This window comes from Pagrus pagrus (genome assembly GCF_965226575.1).
Source record: "Pagrus pagrus genome assembly, chromosome: 8".
In the NCBI taxonomy this organism is placed as follows: domain Eukaryota; kingdom Metazoa; phylum Chordata; class Actinopteri; order Spariformes; family Sparidae; genus Pagrus; species Pagrus pagrus.
In genome coordinates this window covers 2,968,038-2,982,932 of record NC_140192.1, presented here as the reverse complement: position 1 = coordinate 2,982,932, position 14,895 = coordinate 2,968,038, and the positions used below count along the sequence as shown (strand labels likewise).

Sequence of the window (14,895 nt, the reverse complement as noted above, 5' to 3'; positions counted from 1 at the left end):
GCCACGGCCCGACGTACGTGGGGGGGCGAGGGCCCGTTCATCGCTGCTTGCAGCTTTAATTTGTATTATTTTTTTAATATGGTTTTAATATTCATATTAAACATAAAAATCTGCTGAAAGTAGTTTCACACAATGAGCTTAAAGTCAGTCAATGAAGATCTTCCCCCAAAACTACATAATGCACCTTTAATGAGAATAAGCAGTTTCACTGTTTTAAGTCACTTCCTCCCCCTCTCCTTCTCTGGCGCTGCCAGGTATAGCGCTGACAAGTAAAAACAACATTTCCCACAAGGCCTTGCGCTGTCAACACGGAAATGGGTTAGGTAAATATCTCTTCCTGAATTGAAGGTGTTTAACCTGTAAAACAGCTTTTATTCTTCACAGTTTAGTTGTCGTCAGTCATCTTCACAAATGTGTGTGTGTTTGTGCGTGAGATACACAACTATACGGCTTCTGGACGCGGGAAACTGTTTGTCTAACGCTAAACTTTTTTGTTTTTTACGCTAGCAGCGGCTAGCAGCAACTACGTAACTCAGGACGACAATTTTACCGGCTTTAACCTTGCCCTGCGTAGAAAGAGGAAGAAACGCACCTGCCGCCGCAGACAAAGTTATTTAAGGAGTCTGTATATTTCACTCTTTAATTCGGCGTATGTTCCTTAAAGTGTTTTCAATGTAGGAATGAATCGCCAGGTAATATTAAAATGTTAAACAGCTAGCTAACTGCGTCATTTGCATGAACGTAGGGCTGAAGATGGACCCTGCCCACTGATGTCTGCAGTCACGGGACTGGTCCCCTTTGCCTCAAAGCACTTACCTTTTTCACCTGACGGTTTATGACATTAACTAGGTCACTTTGTCACATTTAAAGTAAGCAAATGTTTTGAGTTGGTAACTGCAGTGAAATCTTCTCCAAAAGTCTGATATTGTTCTGTTAATGTTGCTGTTTGTGTTTCTCTGGTTGGACCCTAATTACTCAACACCAGAGCTGATGAACGTGTCCCACTCCCACCTTTCATCGCATTTATAGGCAGCAGATGCAGCAGGCTGTCCCTCCACCTCCCAGCTGTTCCTCCACCTCTCACTGCTTCCCCCTCAGCAACCTCCACACAGCTGAATGTGGAAGTGAGACTGCAGCTGAGCCACAGAAACACGAAGTGAGAGCAGGTAGCACTGTGAGTATCTGTCAAAGATTGACCAGGGAAGTCATGAGATGAAGCAATAACTCCTACATGATGTGGGCTTAACTTGAGTATTGTAGAGTAGGAAGTGTTGCCAGTGTCGGTGCAGCTGAGGACGAGGTAAGGCATGATTATTATGGTGCGTTTGGTGCGATGCCTAAATAAAAAGTGGTGATTAAAGGTTAGAAGGCGTGAAAATGATTCGCTCACTTCTGCAATGTAGTAGTTTTTCAAAGGGCAAGATGTGATTTAGCTTTGCTTTCATATGCTTCTAATGTTTTCACAGTTTTTCAGATTGGTTGCATTATTTAAAGGTGGCAGGGTCCGCCAAATATAAACAAAGTAAAACAGTGAAATTGAATTGTCCTTTTAAGGTCAGTTTGTTTATTCGGTCATGAAAACAAAGAGAGCTTGTTTATTTGGCTTGTTTAGGCATAACAAGTCATTCAACGAAGATATGTTTCCTCTGATTTAAATTTCTCCTCCAAAACTTCATAGTGCTCCTTTAAAACTGGGCTGAAGTGGAGCAGCAGCATTTCAGTCATTATGTTCAAATGTTTAGTTTAGTTAGAGTCTTTGAAATGTTGTTGATATAATGACATGTGACCCACGTGTCTAAAAAAAAAAAGTTTTTAAGGTATCCTCGTCTTGATCTCCATTTTTGGACGTCCTTCGACCTTCAAATCACCTAAGCAAATTATGAATTTTTGTCCTTTTGATTGGTTTAGCCGTCAGATCTCTCCAGGATGAGGTCCATCGTGTGCTTCTACATATGCTACGCGCTGTGCCTGTGCCTGGGCCTGGCCTGCGTGGTGTGTGTGTGTGTGTGGAACAGCCAGTGGCGCGGCGGTTTCGCCTGGAACGGCTCGGCCCAGCAGTTCAACTGGCACCCTGTCCTGATGGTAACGGGTCTGGTTGTGCTGTACGGCAACGGTGAGAGCCTTTTCAAATTTGGATCATGCAGAGTTTCACTTCTGTTTTTCACTTCTGTTCTTTCTAATGACAGTCAGACTGTAATAAGGTAATTACACTTTACAGACCTAACGTATAATTTAATGCATCATCTCGGCAGCATTAACGTGAGGTAACGTCCACAGTGACTGTTTTGTTTTAAGTGCCACACCACAGTGATTGTAGTCAGTCTGTTTCTGATGTAAAGTAAAATCTGATCAGATGAACGAAGGTGCCTTAAAGGGAAATAATATTACAGCTGGATAAACAATTTGATCCATATGATGAATGATATTTAAGCCTGAAACAAGCTCAGCTGCTGACTCACTCAAAAGAAAACATGTATGGGCGTACTACTACTGACTTTGTGGGGTTTCATTCAACATGTTGTGAATGATGCGGCATGTTTCAGATACTGTAGATGTCCATCCTGTTTGTCCTCAGAATCAGCACCTGTCAGTACTTCCTCTTTACAGACAACTGATTGTGGGTTACTTGCTGCTCTATGTGAACAAGATTACACAGTCGGTTCTGTATTGTTAAACCCAGCAGCGCTGCCAGATTGTAGTGAAATGTGCCCTGTCCAGTGCCAGATCATACGTTACATAGTGGTGTGTGACAGTCATGGTTAATCACCTTCATTACTGTATAAACACGGGGCTTTCCCTGTCATGAGACACTGTTTGAAAATCCTTTAGTGGTTTCCTGCTAGAAAAGGTATTGTGATCTGTGCAGTCTCAAATATGAATACAGTAGCTCAGATATCCTGCCAAGAGCAGATGATGACTCTTTTTCAGTTATTTTCTCAGTGCCCTCCAAACCCACAGAAGACTGCACACACAACTACTGTGTACACATTGATAAATTGATGCACTTTTAAATAAATTAAGCATCTTTTCTGTTATTGCCTCCCCCTGCAGGAGCTGTGGTGTACCGCATTCCTCTGACCTGGGGTCATAATAAACTCCCCTGGAAGCTTGTGCACGCTGCACTGATGCTCCTCGCCTTGGTCCTGTCAATCGTGGGACTTTGTGCTGTGTTTGACTTTCACAACACCAAAAGCATTCCCAACATGTACTCCTTGCACAGCTGGATTGGAATAGTTGCTACAGCTCTTTTCGCCACACAGGTATACGACTTTACATACTTTATAAGTCAAGTCCCATAAGGTGGGCATGAAGTTTTTCTTGTTATCTCATTCTGAGACACAATTGAGCATCGGTTATTTGCTTCTGTGTTCCTTGTATCTGTGAACGTCCACCCAGTGGGTGTTTGGTATGGCTGGCTTCCTCCTGCCCTGCTCCCCCATCGCACTACGTAAACTCCTGAAACCAGTACATGTGTGGTTTGGAAGCATCATACTGATGCTCAGCATCGTCGCCTGCATCTCGGGAATCAACGAGAAACTCTTCTTCGTTCTGTGAGTACCACATTTCTGTTACTGTTTAATTTGTTTTGGAATATTCCAGTCGTGGTTGACTTGGTGACACCTGTAGTTACAGGTGGTATTCTGGGGGCAGCCAAACAAAACATTTTCATAAAGAAGTCAGGCAATAATTGGCCCTTTTTCCGGTCATCCTGTGAGCAACTGTAATCTGGTTTTATGCAGCACACAGCATGAATCTGCAAACAGCAGAGCACGGTGTCAGGAGCTGCTTACTTTACTGAGAAGCTGGAGATGTGCAGCCTGTCGCCTGCAGCTCTTCATCTAACAGCTCACTGACGCTGCTCCTTCTTGTTCCATTACTTCCTGCAACATTTCAAACTGATCCGCTGCCAACAAATACTGCAAGATGTCGGTTGTCTTGTTTTGTTGAAGCATTTTTGATTAATGAGAGTGGTTAAGTGACAAACACTCTGCATTTCTTAATAATAAAAGTTAACTTGTGTTTCATCAGTGAAATGCTTCTAATGTAAAAGGAGGAAATGTTTGGTTTGCATGTCACTGCAGATACACACTACATACACTACACGTCAGTGGTCAGTAGGCTCTGTCATCATTGTGATTTGGCAGTTATTTATTTAAATAAAATCTTGGAGATTGTTACTTTAAAGATAAACTGATCAAATTTCCCTTCATAATGTGTTTTTCCACAGCTCAGGAAACAACAATGCAAGTTATGCTCACCTCCCACCTGAGGCTGTGTTAGGAAATTCATTAGGAGTTTTGATCGTAGCTTTCGGCTTGGTTGTCCTAAAGATTTTGTCCAGTCACGAATGGCAGCGACCAGACTCCCGGCCTGAGGATATGGCTTACGCGGTGAGAATTATCAGTGCAGTTGATGTGGATTTGATAGGATTTATTTTAATCAAGTATTTCACAACCATCCTTATCTGCTCTCTCCCACAGCCGTTGCTTCAAGAAGAAAATGAGTGAAGGAAATTTGAAAAAAATGCTCAATGCATCACATCCGTCCATGCAAAATCAGCTCAATCATCACAGATTACAAGTGGCCTTTTAAAAGTAAGATTAGTTAAAGTTAAAAGCTCTGTTTTTGAATGTACAAGCAGCTGTCTGTACAGTGAGATTATCTATGTCTGTTGTGGATGTAAATATTTATTTGAAATTATATTTAAGAAAGCTTTTGTTGCCAAAGAATAAAAAGAATATGTTTGATCAAAGCTGTGACACTTTTCCTCTCTAACACTGTGTAATGATGCACTGTAGCTTTTACATCATGCAGTAAGGCTCTAACTGGGCAAAGGTATTAAAGTTTGTAACACTATACTGTTGGATTTTCTGGCCCGGCTGTTCCCAAAAGGACTTTTGGAAGCACAGTTTGTCAAGAGCTGGAACAAATATGAAGATTGCTTTAACAATCTCAGAGTTTAATGTGGTTATATTACTTGTCACTTTGAAGGAAGTTCACAAATGACTTCCTGTGTCATTATTGTCATTTAGTATGTGACTTTTACAGAATCATTTAACTCAAAGTGAAAGAAAAACAGATTCATTCAGATAAAATATTTTCTCGTGCAGGCCTTGATGACAAGTGAGTAGGAGAATGGCGTAATGTATAAGAACATCATGAACTTGCAATACATAATACATTTATACACAGTACATAATAACCCAAAATATATGCATTATGAAGTAAACACACCCTCCACACATGTATTAAGCCATGCATAAAAACTGAGTTCCCTCCCCAGACAACTTAACAACCATTCACACCTGGGCTCACATCGCCCTAACGACCCACATGAAGGCCGGTCGCGAGCCGGAGCCGGAGCTCACGTGCCCTTAACGACTCTGTAAGGACACTCCTCCCACACAGAGTTTAAAAGCCTGCAAACTCCCCTCCAGGTAGTTAGAACTGAAGGAGCCTCTTGGATGAGAGGTGAAAGTCCAGTTGCCTACGATACAGCACCTAGAAGTTATAAATAATATAAAATAAATGTTTTTTGTCCCTCATGATTCTGTATTCACCACGTTGTCCCATGAAAAGCGAACAGCTGCAGACAAATACCACCTTTTTTCATTCTCTAAGGTGTTTCATGCACTGAGATCAATAAACCATCTGAAGTCCACTTAAAGGAGTTTGTTAAAATGCCTTTCATCAGATTTGGGGCCATCTGCCTGAAGCATGCAATGTTTAGGACTTCCCAGAAAACCATGGAAACAGCGTTCATCTGCTTCCCGCAAATATCATGAAGGCCAGCAAGGATTTTCATATATGAGTCAGGCAGACTAGTGTTGAAACTCATGTACAGCTGATATCATCCTCTCAAAACTCCTGTCAATGTTCCCCTCATTGTGAGATGGACTCGAGCTGTATAGTCAAACGTAACTGGACAGAACAAGGACAAGGTAACCTGAGGTTTGATTCTCTTCCAGGACATTTCCTGGTCCACCACAAGGAAACTAGAAAAGAAAGGAAGAGTCATTACATCAACGAATCTTGACCTACTCTCTCAAGTGTGGTCTTTCTTTTTCTGGAGGCCTTTCCTCATCAGAAGTCAAACCACGTAGATATGTCTGGTTTTAGTGTGTCTCCATGCATGTCCCATTGACTTCAATACAACTGTCTCTGCAGCCCGGCCCCCAAAGCAAGATGCAGTAATGACCCTTCCTTCTTTTTTAGGTTCTCTGGTCCACCACACACATGCTGTCCAGAGTCTGCAGTCACAGCTGACCTTGATAACAAATCACTGCTGTGATACTTTGTTTACCAAAACCTCAAAAAGACAGAAGTGCAAAAAAACCCAGAGGGGAAGTCTGCAATGAATGTGTTCACCACAGGGCTCAACGTTCGATTGTGTGAGTGGAACCACTGAAACATCAGATGTCACACTGACACTGAGATATCTATACATAGATATGATGTTGGACCACCTGACAATAGGGTTATGAGCCAGACTGTTTCTCAACCAGGCGCAGTGGCTTCCTGAAAACTTGTTGTGATATTGCCCTGACAGCCAGTTTAGACGAGCAGCTTCCTCTGTAAAACCACAACTTGTCCTTTATTTTGCAGGAGATTCTGAGTATAACGGCTGTGTAATGGGAAATCTGGCGTAGGTGCGATGCAGATTTGTGTTACATGTTCCTCTTGATCAGAAAAATTGTGACACCCCCTGTAAAATACGTAGCTATGCAGACATGAAAGATGAAAAGATGAATTGAATTCATGCAGCGTTGATCCTGATCAGTCACAGCTTGATGTGTCATCCTGTTAACAGAATAACAACACACTGTCAGAGCTGCATCGCAGAGTCAATAAAGTCTCACCTTACACATAATTATCACATTAAATAGAACATCTGCTGGAAAATGTTATACTTTATTTGCCACATTGTTGAAGAAAAGAAAAGTTTTGTCCTGTTAAACACAAGGTGGCAGCAGAGTCGAGGTCAGTCCGGTGAAGAGTTCACCTTGAGGATACTTGTGCTGCACTGTAACATCACGCTGTGTGTCACGTACAAAATGTGCTACCACTGAGAGTCAAATGGGGAGCAGAAATACTCCTACCCATGATGAGAGGTTGAAGTTGCCTCCATGTACTTTAACAAATATAGTTGAGGACATATATAGGAAAATGATCATGTGTGATGTAACCTGCAGAGATAAGACATAACAGACAGAGAGAGAATGGGAACAGTGTTTATCAATTGATAGTTAAGGTGGTTTTTAGTTGTTATTAATGTTAATCATGTATTATGCTATAAATATTATTCAGTAGGAATTAATCATTAAACTACACGCCCGTTCTTACAGCTTAGCTCTGTGCCTCTAATTTCTAAAATGAGGCAGAAGCTAAAATAAGAACAAACTCCATTAGTTTAATTATCATCCTTCAGCCAGAAGCACTTTAAAATCCAACAATGAATAATCAGAATGTCTTATTGTTTTTATACTGTGTTATAATTAGTTAAGAGGGATCACATTTAGTTTTAAAAAAAGAACAGAAATTCAAACCAAATGTTTTCTTAAATGGACAGCGTTTTGCTTTTCTAGCTCGTACCAACCAGTCACTTTTTTTACACTGGTGGCAGAAGATACCATGCAAGGTGCCAGATACTCAATCATATGCACTCACACACCAGCGTGAACAGCCACTGGGAGCATGTTGGGGTTCGGTATCTCGCCCAAGAACACTCGACATGTAGACTGCAGGTGGACGACCATCTGCCTCGAGCCTGTGCCCAAAGCAGACGGATGACACTGTCACCAGGCTCATTTAAATACTGTTATTTAGATGTAAAGTTAAGTGTTGATATGTTTTTTTTTTCCAATGTTAAGAAGGATAGTTCCCACGGTTTTTCAGGGGGGTCGTCATGTATTCTGGCACCAGCACGACTATCGGCGGCTCTGCTATCGATCATTTTGATTTCATTTGTAGCTACCTGATGATTGACATTTCTTCTGTGACTCTTTGGCTGCCAGCACTAAAATCTTCACTGCTTGTTCACCTCCTAGTCACTAACTTTGTCTGCCGTTTGGTGCTGAGCAGGTAGTGTAGGTTGGCCTGCAGCGGTGCTAACACAACCCTCAGTGAACCGAAACAATGCGCTGAAAGATGCTAAAATCAAACTACACAACCAGTTTTTGTAAAATGACACGTAAAAGAACCCTGTAACCTTGTAGACGATGGGTTCCCTATTATGAGTGACTCCTTAGTGTCAGAACAAGGGGCATCTTTAAAGGTGCACTATGTAGTTTTTCCTGCACAACTGCCGGCTTGGCTCCGTTCAGTTTGAGTCGATCGCTTGTCTCGATCGTCGCAGTACTATCGAAGAATCTCCTCTAACAAAGTGGCTCCAATAATTCAGTTACAGACACGTTTCATTACCTGTAACTTCTTCACAATAAAACCCCTCTTTCATTTAGTCATTTTACAGCTTTTATTATGAAGGAGCATTACAGGAAACATTGCGCTTTCACCAGCAATAACTTAACACGACTCCCTATGAAACAGTAAAACACAGCAGCTGTTCGAAAGTGAAACTAAAGAGATTCAGTTAGAAACTACACAAGTACTGAGAGCTGAACACACTGACGTTTAAAAAAGTCTATCTGTCAGGTTTCCTGCACGGACACGAGACGAGTTTTGATTTGCAACGTAAAACTGTTTGAAGGAGAGACGGGGGCTTGTAACAAATCAAAACATTTAATATTTACAATATTAATGAGGCGACATCATAAATTCAGAAATATGTATTTTTTCCATCAGTGCATAAACAAGCTGTTCTCAGAGGAAAATAAGGTCGCAGAACACTGTTTGAAGCTAGAAAGGTGGCAGGGTCCGCCACATATAAACAAAGTGAAATAATATAAACTGTGTTGTCCTTTAAGGTCAGTTTGTTTATTCGGTTTACTCAGTCATGAAAACAAAGAGAGGTTGTTTATTTAGTGTGTTAAGGCAGAAAAAGAAAAAGATTCTGATAAAATTTTATTCCCCCAAAACTACATAATGCTCCTTTAAGAGACTGATATTTGCCAACTTTATAAATAAAGTGACTTGTTCCTTTTTAGAAGTACATTTATTGTTTCTTATATAATCTTAAGTGGAGAAAAGTTACTGAGAATAAAACAGTTAGAGACAGTTTCACTGTTTTAAAGTAGAGAGAGAGTTTGTTGAGGTATAAAACAGCTGTTTCTTGTAGTAACAAAAAAGCAATCGTCCCCAAAACTACAGAGTGCTCCTTTAACTTTACCTACTTTTTTAAAATTTCCCAAATATCCCAAAAAATCCATTTAATGACCCCAGAATGCAAAGTCTTATTCTCCTGAAGTCCCATCTCATATTTTTCGTATAGCTACATAATTATTTACGTTTTTTTTTATTTTTTTTTTTACATTTTCTCTTCGGAGGCACTGTTGTCGGTTTACCTTTCAGCGCTGTGTTCGGGTTGTGTTCGGGTTCTGGTCGGGTCCGTTATTTCCACGTCCCAGGCCATCTCCGGTGAGGTCATCGTGAAAAGGTGGGCGTCAGTGGGCGGGGCCAGCGCAGCTCCGGACCCGAGCCTGGTGGGTTCTACATGAGAGAGGGAGTGAAAGTTTCTGGAGAAGGAAGAAGAAGAAGAAGAAGCAGCAGCTGACTCTGTGTCTCTGGTCCGCTCACACTGAGCCACAGTGAGTGTGTGTGAGAGTGTGTGTGTGTGTGCAGCCTCAGGACGGACAGACCTCAGCAGCAGCAGCAGCGAGAGGAAAAGTAAGTTTAACAAGAGTCTGAGAATATGCGACAGTCAGCTGAACACTGTCACTGTTACTCTGACTGACTGGTGTGTTTGTGGGCTTACAGCAGGTTTGTCTTTGTGTCAGGAGACTCTGAAATCTGTGCTGGTGTTTGTTTTATTAATAGTTTTTCAGGATTTGATCAAATGTGAGTTATGGAAAACTTCTGTCCTCAGGCTTTTTAATCATTTAATCATGTCTGTCAGTCAATCAGTGCGTTACAGATGTGCATTACATATACACTGTGCATCTACAGTAGATCTATATTTAGTCAATAGTCAGCAGTTTTGATTCTGGACTATTTCCTTTGTCGAGCACAAATATCCCAAAATTCATAACGAAGATTTGCTACTTTTCTCATATCACAAACAGAATAACCGATCTGATGGCGTCACCTCGGCCTCCAGGAACTTGGATTAACCTTTATATCACCAATTTTGACTAAATGATAAGTAGATCAATTTGAAAAATAATCAATAGAGGACTTGATAATGAAAGTAATCATTAGCTGCAGGCTCTGTTGCATCATCAGACAGAAGTTGCATTGATTACAGGTGTTTGTATTGTATCTACATGCATCTATACAGTCTTCTCCCCTGTATGAAGGAGCTCCTTTGTTCTGCTTGTGTTGGTCAATGGAGTCCAAACCTTCAGTCTGAGTCCACTCTCCTCTGAGTGCTGCAGAGAAAAGGGCAACGAGAAGAGCGGTCGACTTTACATTAAACTGATATTCTGACCTTTTCCACTGAAGCATTGATCCCCTGCAGCAGCAGCAGCAGCAGGTGGGATCCGTGTGCCTGACTTCCATGAAGGTGAAGGCAGTTGTGGGCTTCTTACAGCGTGGTGTCACTGGCATGAGGCTTTTTTAAAAAGAGGGGTTCAACAACAAAATATAGAAAGATCTGTCAGAGGTTTCAGATTTCAAGTGTTCTGCTTCGCTGAGGTTCTTGACATTTTGCTTTGTGCTTAAAGCAAAGAGGAGCCGGTGCATCGTGGATGTGTTGCTCTGTTTGAGGAGGCATTGCTAAGGGTCCTCGTCGTTTCTTTGAGAGGAGAGGAGCTCATTTATACTTTGAGCTTGTGCAGTTGTGTGTGCGTCGCCTGAGCTGAACCTTAGTTGTTGATGTACATGCTGACGATGCTTTCTAATGGCACCACTGCTGCTGGACACATTGCAGGCAGACCAGAGGCTGAGGGCTTCATTCCATCTGCTCGTTCTGTAATGTGTGTGTTGTTTCTAGCTTGTGTAACCACTGCCACGTTACAATGAGGAAAGTAGGAACCCTGCAGTTGAAGGATCATCTGTCTTCTGCCAGATGTTTTTTTTTACACAACAGCACAAGATTTTTGAACTTCGAACACTTAATAAGTTGTGGGAACACAGCTGTTGATAAGTTTCAGTGTGAACTCTGGTTTATATCGGTGTTTTACTTGGAGTTGTGATTTATTCTTTTTCCTTAAAGGCAGCAGTCGTGGTCTACACATATATCAGTGGGAGTCTGGCATTACATCACCCTGCAGGTGTCGGGTTCAGGCCACTTTTTCCTCAACTCTTTTTCTGAACGTAGCTCAAAGAAATCTATTGGATAATCACCTCCTGACACGCAGTAATTTGTGCAACTGTTTTGAAGATATTCATATTTAGCTTCTCTATAATCTGTTGATATATCAGCATAATGATTCAACTCCTAGCCACTTACAGAAATGTTTCCATTTTTTTCATTGTTTCCAACTCTATCCCTCCAAAACTCCTCTGCTGCATAGAAGTTACACAACCTGCAGTTTCTAGAAAAGCAACATGTATGAACGTTGTCATTAACTGACAGCAAAATAAGTTACCACATGATCATCCATAAACAATAGAGACACAGATTTAGCAGATTATTACTTTAAACCTGCATTACTGTTGGCAAATAATTTTATTTTTACGCTGCCAGCGGACACAGAACAATGTTAGCATCTATAAGAAGCTGTGTAAGTCCAATATTCACTCTCCTTTTAGCTTTATTGTGGTTTCTGCCGACTCCTCAGGACAATATCTGGCTTTTTTTTAGCCTCTAAACGCTCCACTGTGTTCCTCAGCTAAGTTGCTAACTTTGTCTGCTGTTTGGAGCTGGGCAGGAAGCGTACAGCTGGTTTATCAGAGCTGTTTTCATCAGAAACAGCTGCCTGCTGCTGCTGGAAGTGATGTTGGTGCGGGCGGAGTAAGGAATCCAAAAAACAGCACATTTGTGGTCATGACTTTCAAAATGCAATATATTACATATTACTAGTTACCTTCATTTTACAGTGATGTATTATGTTACAATGTTACTGTCTGTGTGAGTAATATATTACTTATTACACTACTTTTTAGTTACTTTCAACAAAATGCCCAAATAACCTATAGAACAGTTAAATAGCCGAGATGTTTTTACATAAAGGATGAGCAGGCAGACAGAGGATCACAGTCTGATATATTATGAGACAGGAATAAATATTTATAATTGTAGGCTCAGTCAACAGACTAACACCTTCTATAATGTCGCCTATAATGACACAACAAGACAAACATCTCTTCTTCTATGCCTTTTTTTTATTACAGAACAAGGAACACATGGTGTGATTCATGAGTGTAAATTAAAGTGCGCTCAGAGGATCAGGCTTCATCATTGGGCTCATTGCAGTCACAGAGACTGAACACAGAACCTATAGGCTCAGCTTTATTAAACATGAACAGCCTATATTAATGTGGTCGTGTTGGTTTGGATGGGTTCTTAAAAAAACAACAATAAACGCTTCACTTCAGTCGGTAACGCTGATTGTAACACGTTACATGACATAACTGTAGTAATATATATCTGAAATAGTATTAGTAAGCCGTTATATTACTCTGTTACTACTAAAAGAAATATATTACTGTAACCCCTGTTGTGGAAATTTGAGTTACTTGTGAGATATCTGAAATAAACTTGTAAGAAATATCAGTCGTCTTTTAAGGATTTTATTCTTTATAAAGAAGGTTCAACAATAAACAGAGTGGCATGCAGTCTGCAGAAAGAAGAGCCATGACAGACAGTTGAGAGCCCTTTTTGATAAGGAGATAGGACTGTCCTCCGTCCTTCTCACACCTGTGACAGGTGCCGTTATCTGTGGCTAGACAACAACACGGCCAGAGACGAGAGTCTTCAGTGGGCAACCTTCTGGCATTCAATACATAGAAACAAAAGTCTCTCATTATGCATATAGTACAAATACAACCTTCAAGGATCAGGGTTCAGGGAACATATGAGGGGTAATGATCTAAGAGTCTAATCATTTCTCATACAAGAGTCTAGTAATATAATTTTCCATTACACCCCCAACACTCCATATCCATGATTCAGTTTGACTTGCGATGTTAAAGGTGCACAACGAGTTTTGGAGAAGAAATTTAAACTCAAAATTTGACTGATTCATTGTCTGAGAAATGTTAATCAGAAGAGAAAGATCTTTTTTTTATGTCTAAACAAACTTTTTGTTTTCATGACTGAATAAACTGAATAAACACACTGACCTTAAAGAACAACACAGTTGCATGCTGTTTTACTTTGTTTATATGTGGCGGACCCTGCCACCTTTCTAGCCTCAAACAGTGTTTACAGGGGCACTGATTGATAAAAGGAATGGTCAAAATGGAAGAGGAAATGCTTTCCAGGCTTTTAGTATCCAACACACACCTGAGAGCCTCTTTAATGTTCCCTCCCATGCTCGTTCTTCAGTCTGATTCCTTTCTAATAAACAGTAAGTACCATTGTGAAGAACCATCTGAGACAGCAGCCAAGAAATGTTAATGACTGTTCTTCTCTTTTCATCCTTTCATCAGTTCCCACCAAAATGTCGGCCACCCAGCGTCTGCCCTGCTTCGTTCTGTTCGTGCTATTAGAGCTGGCTCTCGCCCAGTATGAACACCTCGGCTACCCGCCGGGCTACCCCAACCCTGAAGCTCAGGAACAGTACACCGCCCCGCAGCTGGCACCGGACACGCCGAGGATTCAGCTCCGACTGGCGGGAGACAAGAGGAAACACAACGAGGGCCGTGTGGAGGTTTTCTACAACAGTGAATGGGGCACCGTCTGCGATGACGACTTCAACCTCCACGCCGCTCAGGTCGTGTGCAGGGAGCTGGGCTACCTGGAGGCAGTCTCGTGGTCACCATCATCGAAATATGGGAAAGGAGAAGGTAGGTGTATTAATGCACAGCCGGGGCAATATTTGTCCTCTTTCAGTATTGTCCTCACAATAAAATGTGTAACATCTCAGTTTTGAATGTGAGGTCAGTACTGGCTGAACATCCAGTATAGTGATGTCACTCCTGCACATGATCTTTCAGTTTATGACTCTTCTGGACTTTCACTCCCAGGAAACTGGTTCATGGTAAACGCGTCTCAGCTTTCAGAGAAACTAGCTGAGCATTTATGAGAAATCTATTTTCCTTTGTAGTTTCCACTACTAAAGGGAAAATATTCCTCCCAAGGGAAGAACTGATGAATTTTTCTTTTGTCCGGTTCAGGACCCATCTGGTTTGACAATCTCCACTGCACTGGCAAAGAGAGGACCTTGGCGCTGTGTCCTTCCAACGGGATCGGTGTTTCAGACTGCAAACACACTGAAGACGTAGGCGTGGTGTGCAGCGACAAGAGGATCCCCGGATTCAAATTTGTCAACACCCTGCCCAACCACGTCGAGGTAAACATGCACTGAAATCTGAAAACTCCACACGCACATTTTGTAATGTAGACTTTGCAGGATCCAGATCATCCTGATGACATGAGCAGAGTTTTCTCTCAGACTTGACAAGAGATTCACAGAAAACATTATACAATTGTTTTAGTGGACTTAGTAGTGCTCATAGTGCCTCTTTACATGATAAATCTTTCCTTATTCTGGGCTGGAAACAGTCAATGACCCTTCTGCTTTAATGACAGTCCTGTCTGAACAGCCTGCAGTAAAAGTGTGTCAGTGAAAGTGCAGTTAAACTGGTAATTGTTAGTGTGCTGCACTCGTAAGTGTCAGGGTTGTCTGGTCAGATCATTGACGGGCTCTGCTGAACCTCTTCTTTCTGGGCCGG

At 41.5% G+C, this 14,895-nt stretch overlaps 2 protein-coding genes across 7 annotated transcripts in view; both read left to right on the top strand.

The window, feature by feature from the left end:
- The first annotated feature begins 261 nt into the window (after positions 1-261).
- Positions 262-4,595, top strand: cyb561a3a (cytochrome b561 family, member A3a). 6 transcript variants are annotated; one of them, XM_084359884.1, is made up of 8 exons: positions 337-649; positions 746-869; positions 986-1,174; positions 1,909-2,113; positions 3,052-3,260; positions 3,397-3,551; positions 4,229-4,391; positions 4,482-4,595. In XM_084359884.1, the coding sequence occupies exons 3-8, from the start codon at positions 1,037-1,039 to the stop codon at positions 4,506-4,508; spliced, it is 897 nt and encodes a 298-aa protein (XP_084216010.1). In that variant the 5' UTR covers positions 337-649; positions 746-869; positions 986-1,036; the 3' UTR covers positions 4,509-4,595. The 6 variants fall into 6 exon arrangements, with proteins under 6 accessions (XP_084216013.1, XP_084216012.1, XP_084216010.1 ...); XM_084359887.1 differs by lacking the exons at positions 337-649; positions 746-869 and adding an exon at positions 262-323 and having other exon boundaries at positions 1,030-1,174; XM_084359886.1 differs by lacking the exons at positions 337-649; positions 746-869 and adding an exon at positions 286-323.
- A 5,045-nt stretch (positions 4,596-9,640) lies between these two features.
- The window catches only part of loxl2b (lysyl oxidase-like 2b), a 30,352-nt gene continuing 25,097 nt past the window's right edge, over positions 9,641-14,895 (top strand). Inside the window, exons 1-3 of the mRNA XM_084359826.1 lie at positions 9,641-9,783; positions 13,651-14,007; positions 14,338-14,513. Of these exons, the coding sequence (XP_084215952.1) occupies positions 13,662-14,007; positions 14,338-14,513 (522 nt within the window). The 5' untranslated portion in view covers positions 9,641-9,783; positions 13,651-13,661. The remainder of the gene's footprint in view (positions 9,784-13,650; positions 14,008-14,337; positions 14,514-14,895) is intronic.

Bases quoted from the DNA above. Each gene is read 5' to 3' on its own strand.
- cyb561a3a (XM_084359887.1), top strand. From the start codon at position 1,037: ATGCAGCAGGCTGTCCCTCCACCTCCCAGCTGTTCCTCCACCTCTCAC. The intron at 3,552-4,228 runs GTGAGTACCACA...GTTTTTCCACAG, and splicing joins GAGAAACTCTTCTTCGTTCT to CTCAGGAAACAACAATGCAA. The intron at 4,392-4,481 runs GTGAGAATTATC...TCTCTCCCACAG, and splicing joins CTGAGGATATGGCTTACGCG to CCGTTGCTTCAAGAAGAAAA.